Genomic DNA, 19108 nt, shown 5'->3' on the forward strand with positions numbered 1-19108 from the left:
GAGTGAGTGTGTGTTTGTGTGTGTGTGAATGGGTGAATGAGAGGCAAACTGTGAGGCACTTTGGAGCAATGCACTATATAAATACTGTACACAATTACTGATTTAATTTGTGCATACTTGTTGCATTAATGAGCAGCATCGTCCCTTTCTACATTATGTCACCTGTTCTTTATGGAAAAAAAAAATCATCCATAATCCCACTGAAAAATTAGACAAGAAGCAGCAACAATACGGCTGGGATAAATCACAAAAACACATAGGTCAGCATTCCGCCATTTTTTAAAAGGTAAGTTAATGAAACCTTATCATGTTAACGCTAACATTACTTTTAGGCCTCAACCTTTTGTGTTTATGTGATAACAGTAAAATTGAGCGCAGGATTACTGTGGGCTTTCAATCCTCTAAATCTCCCTGTAGATGTTTGCTAAAGGAATATTATTGCATCAATGTTATCCAATGTTTTAGTGCATCATCACATCAAAAATGATAACAGCTGCACGAAAATCAGACTAACATCACACAGACAAAAACTAGACAAATGTCTTTTTTTAATTCAAACTAGACTGGAACTAATACAATTCAAATAACTAAAATTTAATCAAAAATTAACGCCAAGAACATTTTTGTCCTAAACAAAAATAAATCTAAATCAGGTGGTGTAATTCAAAGTGGGCAGTGACAAACTAAATCTTAAGACTGAAGCCCACAATAAAGAAAACTTAAAAGCAGTGACAGAACCAAGTTTTTTTTATAGGTTTACGTCATTTGTATTTAGTTAAAACAAGCAGCCTGTGCTGCAATAATGAAACTTTCACAAAAAGTCATTTGACTTAAAAGTGTAATGAAGTAATTGCAGCTGATAACATAAATTAGGTCATACAGCCCAGTTTTATAGGCCATAAGTAGTAAACAGTATGTTGCAGAGGCTCATTTGGATCCAATTTTGGTGTTAATGAAAAGCGTAATGTCATAATTCTGGGTGATAAAGTAAAAGTGGCTGTAATGCAGAGTAATGATGGTCTAAACAAAGAGACACTTCTACCTAATGATGTGCTGTGGTGGAATTAGAGATAAACCTGCAGTAATGCAAAGTAATTATACTGTGATTGTGATGGGATTGAAGCTCTCTGCTCTGTCAAAACACTGACCCCAGCTCAGTGTGTGTGTGAGGGGGCTTATTAATCAACCGGTCTGTGACCCTAGGTCCGACTGGACCTTCAACTATCCCTCATTACACACACACACACACACACACACACACACACACACACACACACACACACACACACACACACACACACACACACACACACACACACACACACACACACACACACACACACACACACACACAGTCAGAGGAGCAGTAATTGAAAAGCAGCTGGTGTATTTAGGAGAATCATTACTGCTAAAAGAAGAGCAGCTGCATTTACATTGTGTGTTTGTGTGTGTGTCGAAGGTGTGTGTCATCTATTACTTTGTTGTTGTGATTTTAGAGGAATTTGAGAAAGAGAACATAGAGAAGAGATTAAAGGAAAAAAGAAAAAGGAGATAAAGGAAATATTAAGAATCAAAGAATGGAGAGACAGAAAACCAAGAGGTGCCCAAGACAGAAAGACAGTCTTCTGTATTTAATCTGTGTTGCAGGAGGGCTCCTCTCTCTGTCAACACCTCTTAGCCCTTCCAGCTGGGGTCCGCGTGTGGGTGTGTGTGTGTGTTTATCTGGGTGGGGGCCAGGCCACACACACACATCCACTAAGGCATCTGGGGTCTTTGGTTTGTTCAGATGTCTCTCAGCTATGTACCATCAAGCACAGGGACCCTGTATATGTGTGTGTGTGTGTGTGTGTGTGTGTGTGTGTGTGTGTGTGTGTGTGTGTGTGTGTGTGTGTGTGTGTGTGTGTGTGTGTTTGCGTGTGAGTGTTTGCGTGTGAGTGTGAGGGAGAGAGAATGACTCCAGAGAAGAACGTTAAATGGAGCATCAATTCCTTGTATCTCTGTCTATCATGAACTCTGAGGCAAATCTTCATGAGCAGACAATAAGACCTAGCATCAGAATCATTCAACACATTTTCACTCTAACACTAGTTAAGTTTAGACAAACACAAAGCAACAACAACAAAAATTGCACAAAGTTCACTCTATGCATCTCAAGCTATGGTTAATCAGCAGTACTTTTCTGGGAAAGTGATGACGGAAAACATTGAAATGTCCTGTACTGTCATTGAGCAACATGTCTACCTGTGTTAACTTGTGTCTTGCCACTGCTGTTATTAGGTTTAAGAATGAATAACAGGGCTGGCTGTCTTGACACTTGTACCTGTGTTTAAGACTTACATGTATAAGAAGGAGGACACTGAATTAAAAAACTGGAAAAAAATGGGAGGGGGTCAGAGGTCATCAATCAGGAATCAGTGGACAGCTGGAGAAAGACACAGGAGGAAATACACATCTAACACTAGAGTCCATCTTAGAATAGAGACAAAGGTTACCATCTCCCACCATATTTGGCCACCTGTTACGTTGGGACTGCAGTTTCATACTTCACATGATTATAGCCTCACAGATAGTGGATTTTTTTATGACAATACTAACATTAATACTTGACAGTTCAAACAATTATTTATGTAAACGCATAAAAAATGATTCTTAATAAGAATCACTCCAAATTGGTTGTTTAAGAATTGTGACCGGAATTGTGTTCTAAGCTGCACACTTTGCATTTGATAAAACTGTCAGGGCCCCTCTGGTGTATAAACTATGAATTGGCAACAAGGTTTCTAAATAACATCATGTCTATAATGCAATTTCGCATTAATTATCCTCTGACATTTCCACCAATGCCGACATTTGCTATAAGATAATATGTGATATATCCGGCCTTGCTGATTTATGGGTGAAGTTCTGCATGTGATGACACCTAAATTTACCTGTCCACCACACCTCCATTTACCAATGAAGACATTGAGATACAGTTGAAAGAAAAAAAATTGACCTTTGAGTCAAGATTATTGCATCCCAAGGGAAAAGTACCTTTCCAACTCACTCAACTCTTGTATTTGTATCTCCACAGAAATTACTCTGCAGGATGGCCAGCCATTCCACTCATTCTTCAAAACACCTCTTTGCAACTGGTTCAACTCTGAACTTTGTTGCCTCCTCTGAATCAAAGCATCAGAAAAAAATTACCCTCTACTCATGACAAGGGTGACCGACAAATTCAGCTCTGTTGTCTACATGACAATTGCAATTTTCTTTTCTTATGCTAACAAAGTAGTAGCAAATGTATGTTAACACACCGCATACCAATGATTATCTGATTTACTGAACTGAACAAAAGACATTGCAAAACATCATGGGCATTGCTATCTTGGTATTTAGAACAACACAAAAGACGCTTTACTGCCCATTTCCTTACATTCCAACATATGATTATGTTCCTGACTAATATGTGGAAGTGAAACTAGATTGATCAGTTTTTTAATTTTTAATGTTTTTTTCTACCAAATTTGGAATTACCAGTTCCCCCAGCACAACAGTTGTTGATGCTCTTAGCTCTCATTTTTGTCCTGGAAAGGTGCAGATAGCCATGTGCTTCTTCTGATGGATGTCACCAACTGCCTCTTTTCATTTGTCAGTGAGAAGATTCACCAGCTTCATCAGAAGCTTCATGATATTCCTCACTGCCCTAGTGACTCCGCTAATAATAAGATGACCAGCAAGAGTAACTAGTATGATTGATAAGTGCAGTAACAAGCACATGATCTCTCACCAGCTTCCCACCAACCAACTCAGCCAATTCTGTTTAGTGGGGTACCTGGCCAAACTGGAAGCATTTCTGCTGGGATTTCAGTTGACCTTTTGATCAAGTAGCTCAGTACTACAACATAAAGAAAGTTCAACTCTCAAAAGACTGTTCAGAAAAGATTGCTTTTAGTGCATTCACAGTCATCACATTATCACTGTGTAGAAATCAAGTATGCTTTACAATGCGTAAAGAATACAATACACTTTAACAATAAAAGCGGACACAATGTTCACTGTGATAAATGACCTAACTCAAGAAGGAAGTCCCTGCAATTTTTTTTTAGTTTGATTTATTGACAAAATTATAATATATTTAGAAAATACAACATATCAGGGTATTTGCGCAGTCCACCAACCTTTATCATTGAAGTTATCTTATTATTACCTCATACAGCATCATACTATCACTTCACCAAACATGAGTTTGAGCACACTGAAAAAAAAAAAGGCTTTTTTAAGTCAAATATTGTCCACTATAATCCTGGAAACGAAGAATGAAGGGTGTGGAACTTTGTAGGAGGATAAATTCTATTGATGTTAATGAAGATCCTACTGGTCACCAACATACATGTAAGTAAATAAAACACACAAGACAATTAAAACAAAAGGCCAGCTACAACACAAAAATTTTAAAAATCATTTGTAAAAGTGCACTTTATAAAAGTTTGACCATACAGGGTTTGGCAACAGCCATGTTGGCTCCATATCTGTTGGTATGGGAACTGGTCTCAGCTGACCTTTACAATGTCACTGACTGTTTAACCTCACTGTATATATATATATTTGTGTTGTGTGTGTAAATTCAGTCACAAATTCACTTTATATGTGAATGTGTGACTGAATAGGTAGAGGGAGCTTAGGCTGAGGGTCCATCAATTCATCCGCTGTCCCCCTTACTGTGAGACTGATTTGTACCTGTGTGTATGTGTGAGAGAGTCTGTCTAGGTGTGAGATTGACTTGTGGATCAATAGCGTTGGTGGTAACAAAAGATGCTATTTCACAACTCACTGGACTGCATGCCATGGCCACACACAAACACACAGAGCTCTGGGTTAACAAGACACAGCTTGCAGCAGGTGGACATCCTGCAGACTGGTGACTCACTTTCACATACACAACAAACACACACACACACACACACACACACACACACACACACACACACACACACACACACACACACACACACACACACACACACACACACACACACACACACACACACACACACACACACACACACACACACACACACACACACACACACACACATATACTTTAAGACAATGATTTGTGTAATGTGTATAGCAGACAATTACCACATAGATGACTTGGTCTGTTATTTTCCTTTACAAACAATTATAGTTTATTTTGTCCTCTCAGTCCAGTGACTGGACACACTCTGAGTTGTGATGGACATTGTCATTGGTGCACAAAAATGAAAATATATAATCCAACCAAATCTTCCCATCAAAGCCAGTTACTCACAAACTGATCTAAGGCATTTACACCACCAGCAAAAACCACCAAAGCCACTCGACCACTGAAACTTCCAGACTAATCCAAATCAGTGCAATTTTTGTGGAAAATTGTTCTATGGCTACCAACAATGAAACTACATATATTTCAACTGAAAAAAACAAACTGCAAAAAAGAAACTTGCCTCAAGGTGCACTTAATAGTTTTTCTACAGTGCTTTCAATGGTATTTCACAGCCTTCCTCAAGTTGCTCATTGAGGAAACCGATGCAGATGTATTCTCCATAAAAAGCTAGTAAACCTGGCAAACTCCATCTAAAGCAGAAGTTCATGGTTGGAAGCTCTGGAAAAAGATGGAAAGTGGACCTTAAGTCAAGATTTTTTCCCCCTACTGTTTCAAAGCTCAAACATAGACTTTCACACTGAGTAAAATACTTTTATGTGAATCTACCTGAGTAATATCAATACTGATGTATACAGTGGCAGGAAAACGTTTGATCACCCCTGGTCAAAATTTCTGTTACGGCTAATAGATAACTGAGTAGAAGATGAACTGATCTCCGAATGGCATAAAGTTAACGATGACACATTTCTTTAATATTTTAAGCAAGATTACATTTTTATTTTAGTCTTTTACAGTTTCAAAATGACAAAAATGGGAAAGGGCCCGAAACAAAAGTTTGGGCACCCTGCATGGTCAGTACTTAGTAGTGCCTTCAAAATTAGCCAAAAATTATGTTTGATTATTCATTCATTTATTCATTATTCAAAAAACACATAGGTTCGAACCATTCGCATATCTATTTTTTTGCATTATGTCCACAATGGGGCAAACCAATACAACGACAGACATAACTACTTGGGTGCATATTTTTGAGATGTGCCCTCAGGTTGCTAGTGTTGGAATAGTAGGCAACCTGTAGCTTACATAGCTTGCATACAATTCTATCTCAAGGTTTAACAATTTTTCTGTCTACTGACCAAAAGCTACAGTATTTCAAAATTGGGTTTTTTTTAGATTGCTCTGAGTGAAAATCACTCCAAGTTGGGTTGCGAACTCTCTGCCATCATTATCACATGGTTGTTGTTGAATTATTTGCTCATTTCAGCTAGATCTACATTTAATTTTCATTCAGTGAAAGTGATGTTGTGTGACTCCTTTTCGTCATGCAGTGCAAGTGAGAACTTGCGGGGCTGCTTTTTTTTTTTTCCTTCCACAATCGAATTAAATTAATTTTCACAATTGGATGTCTGTTTTTTGGGGGTTTACAATTCAAATTACATAATCAAATTTGGAGTATTTAGAATATTTACAATTTAGAATATTTGTTGACAGCCCTAGTACATCCCCTTTGGCCAATATCACGCTTTTTGTAGCTACCAAAGAGTCTTTCAATACTTGTTTGAAGGATTTTTGCCCAATTCTTCCTTGCAGAAGACTTCCAGTTCTGTGAGATTCGTGGGCCATCTTGCATGCACTGCTCTTTTTTTTGTTTTTTTACAGACGGTGTGATGTTTGCTCCGAGAATTTGCTGGAATTTAATTGAATCCATTCTTCCCACAAGCCCAAAGCATGATCAATCCACCCCTTTGCTTTAGTGACTCAGTTGGAGAGTTTTTCTGCACCCTTTTTTATACAAACATACCTTTGCTCATTGCAAACAGAACTTGTTTCCAAAATGCATCAGGCTTGTTAAGATGTTCCTTTGCAAACTTCTGACGCTAAATTTTGTGGTGATGACGCAAGAAAGGTTTTCTTCTGATGACTCTTCCATGAAGGTCATATTTGTGCAGGTGTCGCTGCACAGTACAACAGTGCACCCTCACTCCAGATTCTGCTAAATCTTCCATAAGGTCTTTTGCAGTCGAACGGGGGTTATGATTTGCCTTTCTAGCAATCCTACGAGCAGTTCTCTTGGAAACTTTTCTTAGTCTTCCAGACCTCAACTTTACTTCCATCATTTCTGTTACTGCAATTTTGTAATTACATTACGAACTAAGGAAAAGGTTACCCAAAAATGCTTTGCTATTATCCTATAGCCTTCTCCTGATTTCTGGGCATAAATTATTTTTAAATTTTTAGAGTACTAGGCAGCTACTTAGAGGAGCCCATAGCTGCTGAATGTTGGGACAAGGTGTGAGGTGTCAGAGTATTTATAAAACTTTGAAATTTGCATCACCTGGCCTTTCCTAATGATGGATATGAACATAGGCCTAACAAGTTAATTAGAGTCTGAGACCTTGGTAAAAGTTAATGCAATAAGTAAACTAGTGTTTGAACAATACAAGGACTTCCTTTTCCAAATCTGGTGGAAGTGCATACTGCCTGCTAGTTGTTGTAAGTGGGGCATAAATGATCTTCATGATATGCCCATGAGGGACCCCCTCATTTGTTCCAGTCATGCCAAAACATATGCAGGTGAGCAGGGTGAAAGGTGGCCCTAGTTTCATTACTGATTTGAGTGTGAATCAACCACAAGTGATGGAACAAACTGCTGTGACATCAGGAGTCTGTCTTGCAGATATAGTTCCTGGGAAATATGCTGTATGCTTGTATGACCAAAAGTGGTGGTTAGGCAACATACGTGCAACATTGGAGGAGGAACAAGATGTAAAAATAATATTTATGCATCCTATTGGTCCCTCTAAGACTCACAGTCGGCCAAGGAGATAGGATACCTGTCGGGTCCCCTTTGTGCGTATCCTGAAAATCATTGATGCCCAACTTACACCAACTGGCAGGCAATATTCACTTCCACCAGATTTGGAAAAAAGACATCATAGCATTGTTCAAACTCTTAATGTAGACATGATTTCTTCAAAACTTTTAATTTCTGACATTGCCTTGGTTCAATTTTAGAACTGTTTTTTGCAGAATTTCAGTTTGTAGTAAAACATGGTGTGTTTAATACCTTAATTAATAGTTTGGTTCAAGGTACCAACTTCATATTTTGTGCAATTACTAATTAAAACATGTTCTTTCCAGTGGTATTATTGTTATTAGGGTAGACTTTGTAATACGTGGGCAATATGTACTTGAAATGTAGGTTTTTTGAAGCCTCCATATGACAGAAACTAAAGAACATATTTTTTGGACACTAGTTTTTGGGTACAATGACATTATTTCCAGAACTTTCAACCACATATTATGGTCTTCCTCTGTGGATGCAGTTTGCTCACATTTGGTCAGTAGATGTAACTCAAGGACCACTCAAGGACCAGTTACTCAAGGACTACTTACATTTCAGAATGATTCTGATGGCTCAGTGAGCTTTCTCATCCACTGAGGAAGACTGTTATAGGCAAATGAAAGCTCTGGAAAAAGCTAGTATTAAGGTTTTGAGTTACAGGAGTTTTTTGTTGTTGTTTCCAAGGTCAAAAATTAACTTTCACACTCAGTAAATATATAAATTTTGTCAATGTAAAGAATAATTTTTTAGAATTTACGGCGCTCCTAGAGCAGTAAATTTGTTGCCTTTAAATCTTGATGTAATTTTGCAATAACTGGCCACAACATAAAACCAGCATTTAGAGTCTAGACCATTGGACAAGATTACTCACAACTAAAATCAAGACTAAAGGCACTGGTCTTGGACAGGTATATTTAAAGCAAGTTGAGCCACACCAACTTTTGAATTAGTGCATATGCATGCAGCTTACCGTTTGCTTTGCTTTCTGTGTCTTACATGGACAGCGAAAGATCTTTCATAGAGTTCAGTAATTTTAGTGTACTGTACTGTATGTGTGAGTGTGTATGTCTGTGTTGCTCCTCACCAGGGTGCTCCTCCCTCTTCCTCCTCTCCTCCTGCTCCTCCCTCAGTCGGTCCTCCTGCATGCTGGGTCGACCATCCTGGTCTCGAGGAATGATTCGGCCATGGAAGGGACACTGGAAGAAACACCGGCACAGCTCAAACACACACACTAACAGTATAGGAACAAAAACAGATATACATGTGCGTAGAATCCCTTTGTGTTTGTCCTTTTACCTTGAGCCGGTCCTGTCTCTGACACAGCTTTCCGTTACTTAGTGGAGCTCTACAGTAATGGCTGACAGGAGTGAAGCTTCCAGGGAAAGAGATGTATCTGCTCCTGCTCTCTGCCAGCAACTGCTCATTCTCCACCTCTTCCTCCACCTCTGTGGGAACCCAGAACTGATGCTGAGAGACAGCTCTGTGAAATTTAATTTCCAGATGCTGGGATTATTGTCATATTCTATGAGAGCTCAAACTGTAAATGTAGTGAATGTTTTGAGGAAATTTCATTGCAGACAGAAAATTTCTTCCATGGAAACATACTCACTGATATTCATTCACACATTCTAATAATGCTTTTACAAAACAAAATCTGAAATGCAATTACAGATGATAATATTACTATTATACTAGTATTATACCTCTTCTTTCGTCTGATAAAAATGAAACACAGCTCAACGAACTGTAGAGTAATGTGTATGGCTACCTTTGTGTCTTTCAGTGATAAATTGTGTAATGGAACATTATCATAATGTGTTTTTATTACTTGATGATCTTGCCAGCATTGGGCTGCTCTTGGCCCCAGTAGTACAGGTCCAAACCAAATGGAACCACAGGAGCATCAACGGGTTTCTGCTCTGAACTCAACTGAGATGAACTGGGACCTGAAGAAGTGCTGCTGCTGTAGAGGGGGAGAGTTAAACTAGCTTCATACACAAAAAAATCCAACATAGTTTGTGTGGCCAACAGAAACAGCAACTTGGTGCACTGCCTGCACCACCAGCTGAAGGTAACCATAACTTTTTACATACTAGCTTGACAGAAAGAGGACTGAGACAGTATGTGAAAACAAATGGAGCTTGTGTGTTTGAAGCAACAGAGCAGCAAATAAATATTGTGTTTAACTGCTTGAACTACAAACAATGTTATCCTTCTTAATTTTTTAATTTAGGTTTTCATCAGATAGCAGCATTACTCTGAGCAGACAAACATCTGTACCACAAGTTTTTTTTAATTGACTTAAAAACAGAAATGACAAAATTGACTGTTGCTGTGGCTCAATATGACTAGGTGCTAGTCATGTTCAATCAGACTGACCTAATTAGCACAGTCATTAGGGGCTATGCTCTTGAGGTGTGCTTTCAGAGGTCAGTGTAGTTTTGGCAACATCATTGGGGAAACAGACTAATCTCTTGCCATGTCTTAAATGGTACTGTAGAGATTTATATGATAAATATCAATAATTTACAACATGATTAAGCCATTTATGCTAGTACTCGTGTTTTCATATTATGTTCATAATTAAATTCACTTTTTCCTCAAGAGAGAAATGTGAACAATTTTTATGAGTATCTTGGAATTACACTTACTGTAATCTTACTTGTTGAACATTATCCGTCTAATTTTATAAAAAATATCTATCTAATAAAGCCATGCAATTTACCTACATCTTTGACTCACTGGGCCCAAAACTGGTTATCAACTAGAAATACAATTTCTAGCTGGGCCTGAACTGGACATACATTTTTCAAAGAATTGGCATAACCTCTAACCTTAGTACACCTGTCTAGTTTTAAGGTCCTCCATGACGAGGAACATCTGTTACTGAGGTGATTCCTAAAATACTACAGGGTCACCTGGGAGATGAGATTACAATATACTGTGCCTTTCAGTACTTACATATCTTCTCCTCCATGTCTAAGTTATGGTTCATTAATACTTCTAGGCTTTGGGATTAACTGGCAAATTTGTAGTGGTTTCAAATCACAAAGAACATTCAACATATGCCTTTACTCTTCTTAAAAGAAAAATGTTAATTTAAGTGCTTATCATATGATAATGTAAATCACGTTATAATGTGCATCAAAATATCCCAACATATTTTTTGTCCATATTGTACAGTCTATTTTACAGTACAGTCAGACTATTTTCAGTGACAAAATAATCAAAGTTTAGCTCATAACGCATTTTACTTGCACTTGCACAATTTGATTCTTACTCAAATTAAAGTAAAATAATATAATAACGACAACCTACAAAAAACATTGAAGTTTGTTTATGTTAGACTAAGAGTTACATTGTATTAAACTGAAAGTAATTTTCTAGTGTTTGAGGTATAATGAGATGAGGTGGAAGGAAGCGAGAAAGTAACTGAAAAGCTGGACCTGTGTGCTGATGAGTGATGGTGACTGCAGGTATACCCTGAAGCTGATGGAACAAGGAGAGGAGGTGGGGGAGACAAAAAATATGGTAAGAAGAAGTAAAGAGAGATGGGAGAAGGTGGACTCAGGGGATTATAAGAGGAGGTTAGAAAGGTGGAAGTGTTTAGGCAGAGGTTAAGTGGGAGGACTTGTCACCTGCGCTCCACAGATAGACCGAGGTTTTGTCTGAGGAGGCGCAATGTGGCAGCTGCACAGGTTGGATCCTGCTCCTTTTCTGTGAGTCGCTTCAGATGCCTGGAGGAGGAAGAATGAGCTGCAGGTCCCCTAGCAGGAGGTTTTCTTGTGACAGGTGCTGCTGAGATGGAGGGAGTGGGATCCAAACCTGCCAAAAGAGACAAGAGGAAATTAAGGTCAAACTGTACACCTTAATGTGATAAGATACTCCCTCATCATGAAAGGAACACAAGAAACATTTCAGTTCAATACAATCCATATTTTGTATCATTACTGAATTTTCTACAAATATTTTGTATTTTTACTGGTCAGACATAAAGTCAGCCAAGTTGATTTATTTGTCTCGTAACAGACTGTAAAACATTCACAAGTGATACATTTATAGTGCTAACAGGAATGAAGTAAAGAACACTCCAACGTCCAGGGTAAGTTATATCAGTCACTAATTGCTGATTTTTTGTGTATGGGTGACTGTGTGGTCAAACACCAGGGTCTCTGGGGACTGATCAAGATGTGCACACACATACCCATTCACACACAATGCAGGTAAGATCATATGGAAGCAGTAAGCTGAGAGCTGCCAACATGCTGATCCCACACATAATTAGGGCTAACCTGGATGATTCAATCACTGCCATGGTACGCTACACAAAAATATTCACACTGTGGACAGTTTTTAAACTCTTTTTTCAGTTTGAACAGTAGGGCACGCATTTTCACCACTGTTTTAACTTAAAAACAAAACACTATTAAAAATACAAAAAAGTCAAACTAGCTAATTTCTGTCTGAACACCACTGATGAAAGTAGTGTAAGTATATAAATGTAGAAGAAGAAACAAAAACAGAAACCAAGAATTCTAAGAAACATATTTCTTAGAACCCATGTGTTAAATACAAGCCTTTTTCTGAATTAAGATAAGAAATTTTTCTTTACCAGAGATCTACTGGTACCAGTTTGACAAACTGGATTTTATGGAATTCAAAGGTCAGCTACTATGTAGGGCTGAATTAAAAAATGATACATTTGTTAAAAATTTTACTGCTGTTTGCACCAAATAAGATGTTCCACTCAAGACGATACACTGTCAAAAAGATGTGTGTCTCAGATGGATGCAATAAAAAAAACAAACAGCAGGATTTCGCAAGTTGGTTTCAAGTTTCACTACTGAAAGTCCAAAAAAATGCTGCTGAAATTGTTTCATTTAATTCAAGCAGAAATGGAACCATCATCCGATTACTTGGAGCCAAAGATATTCCATTCTAAAGTTTTTGAGCAAGCCTCACCCTTTTAACCATTCAGAGAAGGCCAGAGTCAAGGGTTGATGTTGCGGCTGAGCATCAATAGGCGAAAATGCTTCTGATCTAATACTCCTCTCGTACCGAAGCTTCAAGCTAGTATTAACTGTTGGAAGACGTCACTATGGCTGGCTCATTGGCTAGCAAGCTCCTGATTCCTGCATTAACTTAGACAGCAAACACAACAAGAATGTAAGTGAAGGGTTGGGCGGAGCGTAATGGAGCAGGGAGAGGAAGGGGGGTAGTGTTTTGCTTTCAATTCCCATGCTAGCCCTAGTTTTGTTTCCACAACTTCCCTTTTGTAGCTTTAAATAAACAAGCTTAAAACTGCATTCTTATTTGTTTTTTTTTGGCCATTTGGAAGCAGCGCAACACGCTGTACACACAACATCGACATTTAATTACTTTTATGAAGTTAATATAGGGAAAGTATCAGCAACACAGTGCTAATGCTGCTATTAGCAAACTGATGAGAGTGGTGAGTGAACCAAAACAGTACAGTTAGGGGTGTAAAACCAAAACAGTTTGCTGAAAGACAATAAAACGCTCAATAGAACTGAGAGGAACTGCAAAGTTGAATAATAATCTGAGGGCTCATCAACGTGAACAACAGCTTTAACTTTACACATAGTCACTTTATACATTATTAATGTTCAAATATTAATTAGTGCAGCTTTAACACACACACACACACACACACACACACACACACACACACACACACACACACACACACACACACACACACACACACACACACACACACACACACACACACAACCAAATATGTCAATAGTCAAGTGATGGCACATTATCCCAACCTCACTCTACCTCACCTCGCCTTCTCCTCCCTCTTTCAACCCTCCTTCTGAGGGTTGAATCTGAGGGCTCATCAACGTGAACAACAGCTTTAACTTTACACATAGTCACTTTATACATTATTAATGTTCAAATATTAATTAGTGCAGCTTTAACACACACACACACACACACACACACACACACACACACACACACACACACACACACACACACACACACAACCAAATATGTCAATAGTCAAGTGATGGCACATTATCCCAACCTCACTCTACCTCACCTCGCCTTCTCCTCCCTCTTTCAACCCTCCTTCTCTCTCTCTGACAGATGGTGAAATACAGACTCAATCTGCTCTTCTCAGACCTTTTCAAACCAAACAAAATGGCAAAGACTTGTCTGGATTTCATGGATGCTAAGACACACTAATCAATGGCAGGAAAGTGGTGTAGTTGTGTTTGTCTACTGTATGTATTGTGGTGGGACTGTTTGTGCATGCGTGTGTGTGTGTGTGTGTGTGTGTGTGTGTGTGTGTGTGTGTGTGTGTGTGTGTGTGTGTTTGGGGGGGTTAAAGAGAAAGAGAAGAAAAAAGAGGAGGGGGTTAGGAGGAGAGAAAGTGAAGAGGAAAGGCAGAAAAAGGTATTGATTTTCTTGGGTTAAGCAGGGCCTGTAATTAAAATGTTAATTTGAGAAAGAGAGAGATAGTGTCCTGACAGCAGAGAAAGGGATAAGACGACTGATAATCAGAATGACAGAACAGTAGAGAGAGGAAGAATGAGATGAGAAAGGGGAAGAGATATACACTTACTGAGCACTTTATTAGGAACACCATACTAATACTTGGCATGGCGTCCCTTTGCTCTCAAAACAATCTCAGTTCTTCGTGGCATGGATTCCACAAAATGTTGGAAAAATTCCTTTGAGATTCTGGTTGACATGATTGCATCACATAATTTCTGCAGATTTGTCGGCTGATATCTATGCTGCCAATGTCCCATTCTACCACATCCCAAAGGTGTTCTATTGGATTCAGATACAGTGACTGGGGAGGCCACTGAAATACACTGAACTCAACTGTCATGTTAATAAAACCGGTTTGAGATTACTTTTGCGTTGTGATATGGAACATTATCATGCTGGAAGTAGGGATTAGTGGATGGTAAATTGTGGCCATAAAGGAAAGAACATGGTCAGCAACAAACCATGATTTATTGGTATTAAGGGGCCCAAAGTTTGCCGTTGAAACATACCCCACGCCATTACAACACCATGCCTGGACTGTTGACACAAGGCAGGTTGGGTCCATGGATTCATGCTGTTGATACCAAATTTTCACACTACCATCTGCATGCCTCACCAGAAATCCACATTCATCAGACCAGGCTACCCTTTTCCAGTCTTCAACTGTAAATCAAGGTGCAGAAACATCTCAAGATGGTCAAGAGAAATATGACGCAACTGAGCTAAATTCATTTACAAATTAAGTATATTGTATTATATTAATTTATACTATTACTATTTTATACTTACATCTTTCATTGTTCCTCTATACTAGACATTTCTCTAACTATTAAAAGGATGTATATAATCCTGATTAAGATTCAGTAACTTTCACAAGATAGTTACAACCAATTTCATTAGCCATGCATATAACAATACACATACTACAATAAATTATTTTTCAGCAAATGCGGACACTGTTGCTTTAAATACTCACTACCACACCAAATGTGTATTAATCCACAACTGAAAATAGTCCTCAACAAATACACTGTTTAGATCTGCTTTAGTAACATTTGTTAAAAACTACAGAGCCCAGCTGTTTTAATAAATTACTTAGTCTACTTATAGTCCACTTAGTCTACTTATTACTTGTGGATTTGGAGCTGAATGCCATAGACAGAGTAAGGAAGTTAGTAAGTACTGAGAGATGGACTAACACATTGTTGATTTGGTCTTTTCATGGGATTTGTGAACAGTAAGAAAATAATAAACATAATGTAAAAAAGAGATTAATAAAATTTGAAAGTGAACATATACTGATTAAAAAATCAATTTCAAAAAGCAAACAATAGATACAGCTGAGGTATATTAAGGTAGGTCTGCTCCAACTAAAGCTGCAGAATTAGCACATACTGTTTCTTTGGCTTTCTGTGGTGTTCTAAGCAGGCAGAAAACAAGTGTATTTTTGTACCATAAATTCTGAGCAGTGTCACTTGATTTATCTCGACACTCACTGTGGAGAACTCCATGTATACTCCAATAAAATTCTTGCAGAGATACCAAAGGTGAACAGGCAGAAAATGTATGCTAATTTACAACACAAAAATATCACTTTGTGAGTTCAGGCCTAAATAACTAAGTATTTCTTTATATTTCAAGCTAGATGGCAGGTGTTTGTGAGTGTGTTTGTGTGTGTGGGTGGTAGAATCTGTGTGCAGAGCTAATAGGGACTCATTAAAGAGGTTGCATTGTTAATTTGGTATGGCCCCTGTAGATCGTAATAATCTAGCCCACTAATCACCCTGACACAGACACACACACAGCTGTTTTGGAACGATCAGATACAATCTAATTACTTTTGTGTCTAATTGATTAGTAATGGAGGGAGGTGGGAGGAGAGAGGGACGGGCTCACAGGTAAAGAAGAGGTTTGGTGTGAATATAATGACTCAGGTGGCTGCTGGGGAATACACACCAGGGGTCAAAAGCCACCTCACAGCCACAACAACATGGCTGACCTAGCAGGAAACATCACTGCCAACATGTTCTATTATGGTGTCATTAGAACAGACATATAAATACAGACACATGCTCAAAAACATATAAGTTCAGATATAAATCTATATGAGTGATGACGAGAGGCTTGAATATGGCTGACAGAGCAGCACTGTCAGAGTTTGTGTTTACTGTTGCCTGGAGCCTTCACATGCCTACTGATAATGATAATAACAGCATTCAAATTCCCTCTAATATTTAGAAAAAAAAATGTTGCTATGTAGCTGACACAGCAATAAAATGAACAGGCAATTGGTTAATGACGTTAGCATTTAACCTCCAGCCTACCAGTCCAGTGCAACCACGGTACAAGAAGGAACAATATTATACGGCCATTCATATGTTGCCAGTAATGACTGTGTGAAGGCAAATGGATGTGTTGACAAGACAATATCCATCAAAGATACACAGGAAAAATGCTTGCAGAAAAGAAACTATCTGTCTCCATTAAAAGGGCCTGCTGCATTCCAAATCAGACAACAACACATACTTAACCACCAGAACCCAGCATGTGAGACTAGGCTAGTTCAATAACTCACTTATTGTGGGCTGGCTAGGCTCAATAGGCATTTATAGTGGTGTCACTCCTGGGTAAACACCGAAATTATCATCAACTTGAGTGCATAATCACACCAATTGTTTGGCTGTGCTTGGTTTTTGCTGAAGTTTTTTTAAAACTGCAAAAAATCCCCTGAAATATTGTGACCCAACCTCCTTTGTGTCAACACTGCGGGCTGGTGGTGCCAGTGTAATGGTGTGGGGAATGATTTCCTAGCACACTTCTGGCCCCTTAATACATATCAACCATGGTTTGAATGCCGCTGCCTATCTAAGTATTTTTAATGACCATGTGCATCCCTTTAGGGCTGCAATTTAACCACCTTCTAATGGCTAGGCTACCTCCAGCATGATAATGCACCGTGTCAAAAAGCAAAAGTCATCTCAAACTGGTTTCATTAACATGACAATGAGTTCAGTGTACTTTAGCAGCCTCCCCAGTCACCAGATCTTAATCCGAAAGGATACATTTGGGATGTGGTAGAATGGGAGATTGGCAGCATTAATGTTCAGTTGACAAATCTGGAGAAATGATGTGATGCAATCATGTCAACATGGACCAGAATCTCCAAGGAATTTTTCCAACATCTTGTGGAATCCATGCCACGAAGAACTGAGACTGTTTTAGTATGGTGTTCCTAATAAGGTGCTCACTGAGTGTACCTTCGCACTAGATTTAGTTCAGGTTAAGGGTTTACTGTAGACAGCCAGATTGTATAGATTAATACTATGATGAATGTATTACTAATTGAACTGTATCACTAATTGAAATCTTATTAGAGATGTTAACTACACCCCATATCCCCATTAGACCACATTAGTCTGACTGTTGATGAGTCTAATAGATGCCTTTCCCTTTGGTTTCTGGGGCATTTTCTATGCACACTCACAGACATGTTTCTAACCATGGTTGTATAAAAAAAACAATTGAAGAAGCACTTTACCAGCTGCTGAAGGCTGGTTCTTAGAATAATGTCTGTGTTCGTGCGTTTGTTTGCAGGGTGTGTGTGTGTGTGTGTGTGTGTGTGTGTGTGTGTGTGTGTGTGTGTGTGTGTGTGTGTGTGTGTGTGTGTGTGTGTGTGAGAATCTTAAAAGATTAGGGTAGCAGCAGGTCTTCTTTTGTAGCTTAACCTCACTATTAATGCATATGCCTATTGGATTGGGGTAACACATGCATTTGTGTGTGTAGTTGGACTCACCATACTCGGCTCGTAGGTGCTCCGGAATGTGTGGCTCATATCCCTCTTTTTCTGGAACGTCATCGAAATCATCGTCGTCATCATCCTCTCCATCTGAAAAAGCCTTCATCTGAGGAAGAGGGGGGTAAGGTTTAGATTTTGTTCATCTCATAATTAGAATAACATTAATTCCATTTTAAATATGGAAAAATGTACAACAATTTTTATAGAACTGTATATATTTCTGTTCACTGTATTGTTTTGTGTGCAATGACACCTACTTTTTCTGGGGCTTTCAACCACATTTCAAAGTCATCAGGGGACAATGTAAACCCTAGCCACTAATAAAGAGTAAGTGGACCTTAAGTTAAGATTAGTTTGTCAAAATACTAGTTTCAAGGTTAAGAATGAACCTTCCCAGTCAACTTGTTGCAGAACTTTTGGCTCTAAATTATATAATAGTTCTGAGCAAAGACGGCAGGGCAAAAGTTGCCCACTAAGTGAAACAAAATGGTTAATACACTTCAGCACTACCTCTGTCACCTGCTGTGTACTCTTTGCATATGTGGGGCAGCAAGTTTTACCAACCTTTGTCATCTTTCACCTACCATGTTTTGAGTTTAGCAGTCCTCACTCTAGTGATACTGCAAATGTGTTTGTCTGTGTGTGTTTGTCTGTGTGTGTGTGTGTGTGTGTGTGTGTGTGTGTGTGTGTGTGTGTGTGTGTGTGTGTGTGTATAGGATTGTCAAGGATATTAACCCCAGAGGGCAAAGTAGCTTGGCAGTCTGATTGACAGATACGAATGAAGAGCAGAGTGAGCTAGTAATTG

General features: G+C 38.7%; 1 protein-coding gene across 5 annotated transcripts in view; it reads right to left on the reverse strand.

Annotated features, from left to right (window-relative positions):
* Positions 1-19108, reverse strand: part of uvssa (UV-stimulated scaffold protein A) — a 53245-nt gene that overhangs the window by 2275 nt on the left and 31862 nt on the right. For 3 of the 5 annotated variants that reach the window (XM_040119673.1, XM_040119675.1, XM_040119674.1), the window contains exons 9-13: positions 18301-18409; positions 11615-11801; positions 9805-9939; positions 9273-9456; positions 9061-9172 (exon numbers count right to left, since the gene is read on the reverse strand). In XM_040119673.1, the coding sequence (XP_039975607.1) occupies positions 9061-9172; positions 9273-9456; positions 9805-9939; positions 11615-11801; positions 18301-18409 (727 nt within the window). Of the gene's footprint in view, positions 1-5080; positions 5630-9060; positions 9173-9272; positions 9457-9804; positions 9940-11614; positions 11802-18300; positions 18410-19108 lie in introns of those variants that run through there. The other 2 variants (XM_040119677.1, XM_040119676.1) reach the window with 2 other exon arrangements.

Source organism: Xiphias gladius, chromosome 23 (genome assembly GCF_016859285.1).
Source record: "Xiphias gladius isolate SHS-SW01 ecotype Sanya breed wild chromosome 23, ASM1685928v1, whole genome shotgun sequence".
Lineage (NCBI taxonomy): Eukaryota > Metazoa > Chordata > Actinopteri > Istiophoriformes > Xiphiidae > Xiphias > Xiphias gladius.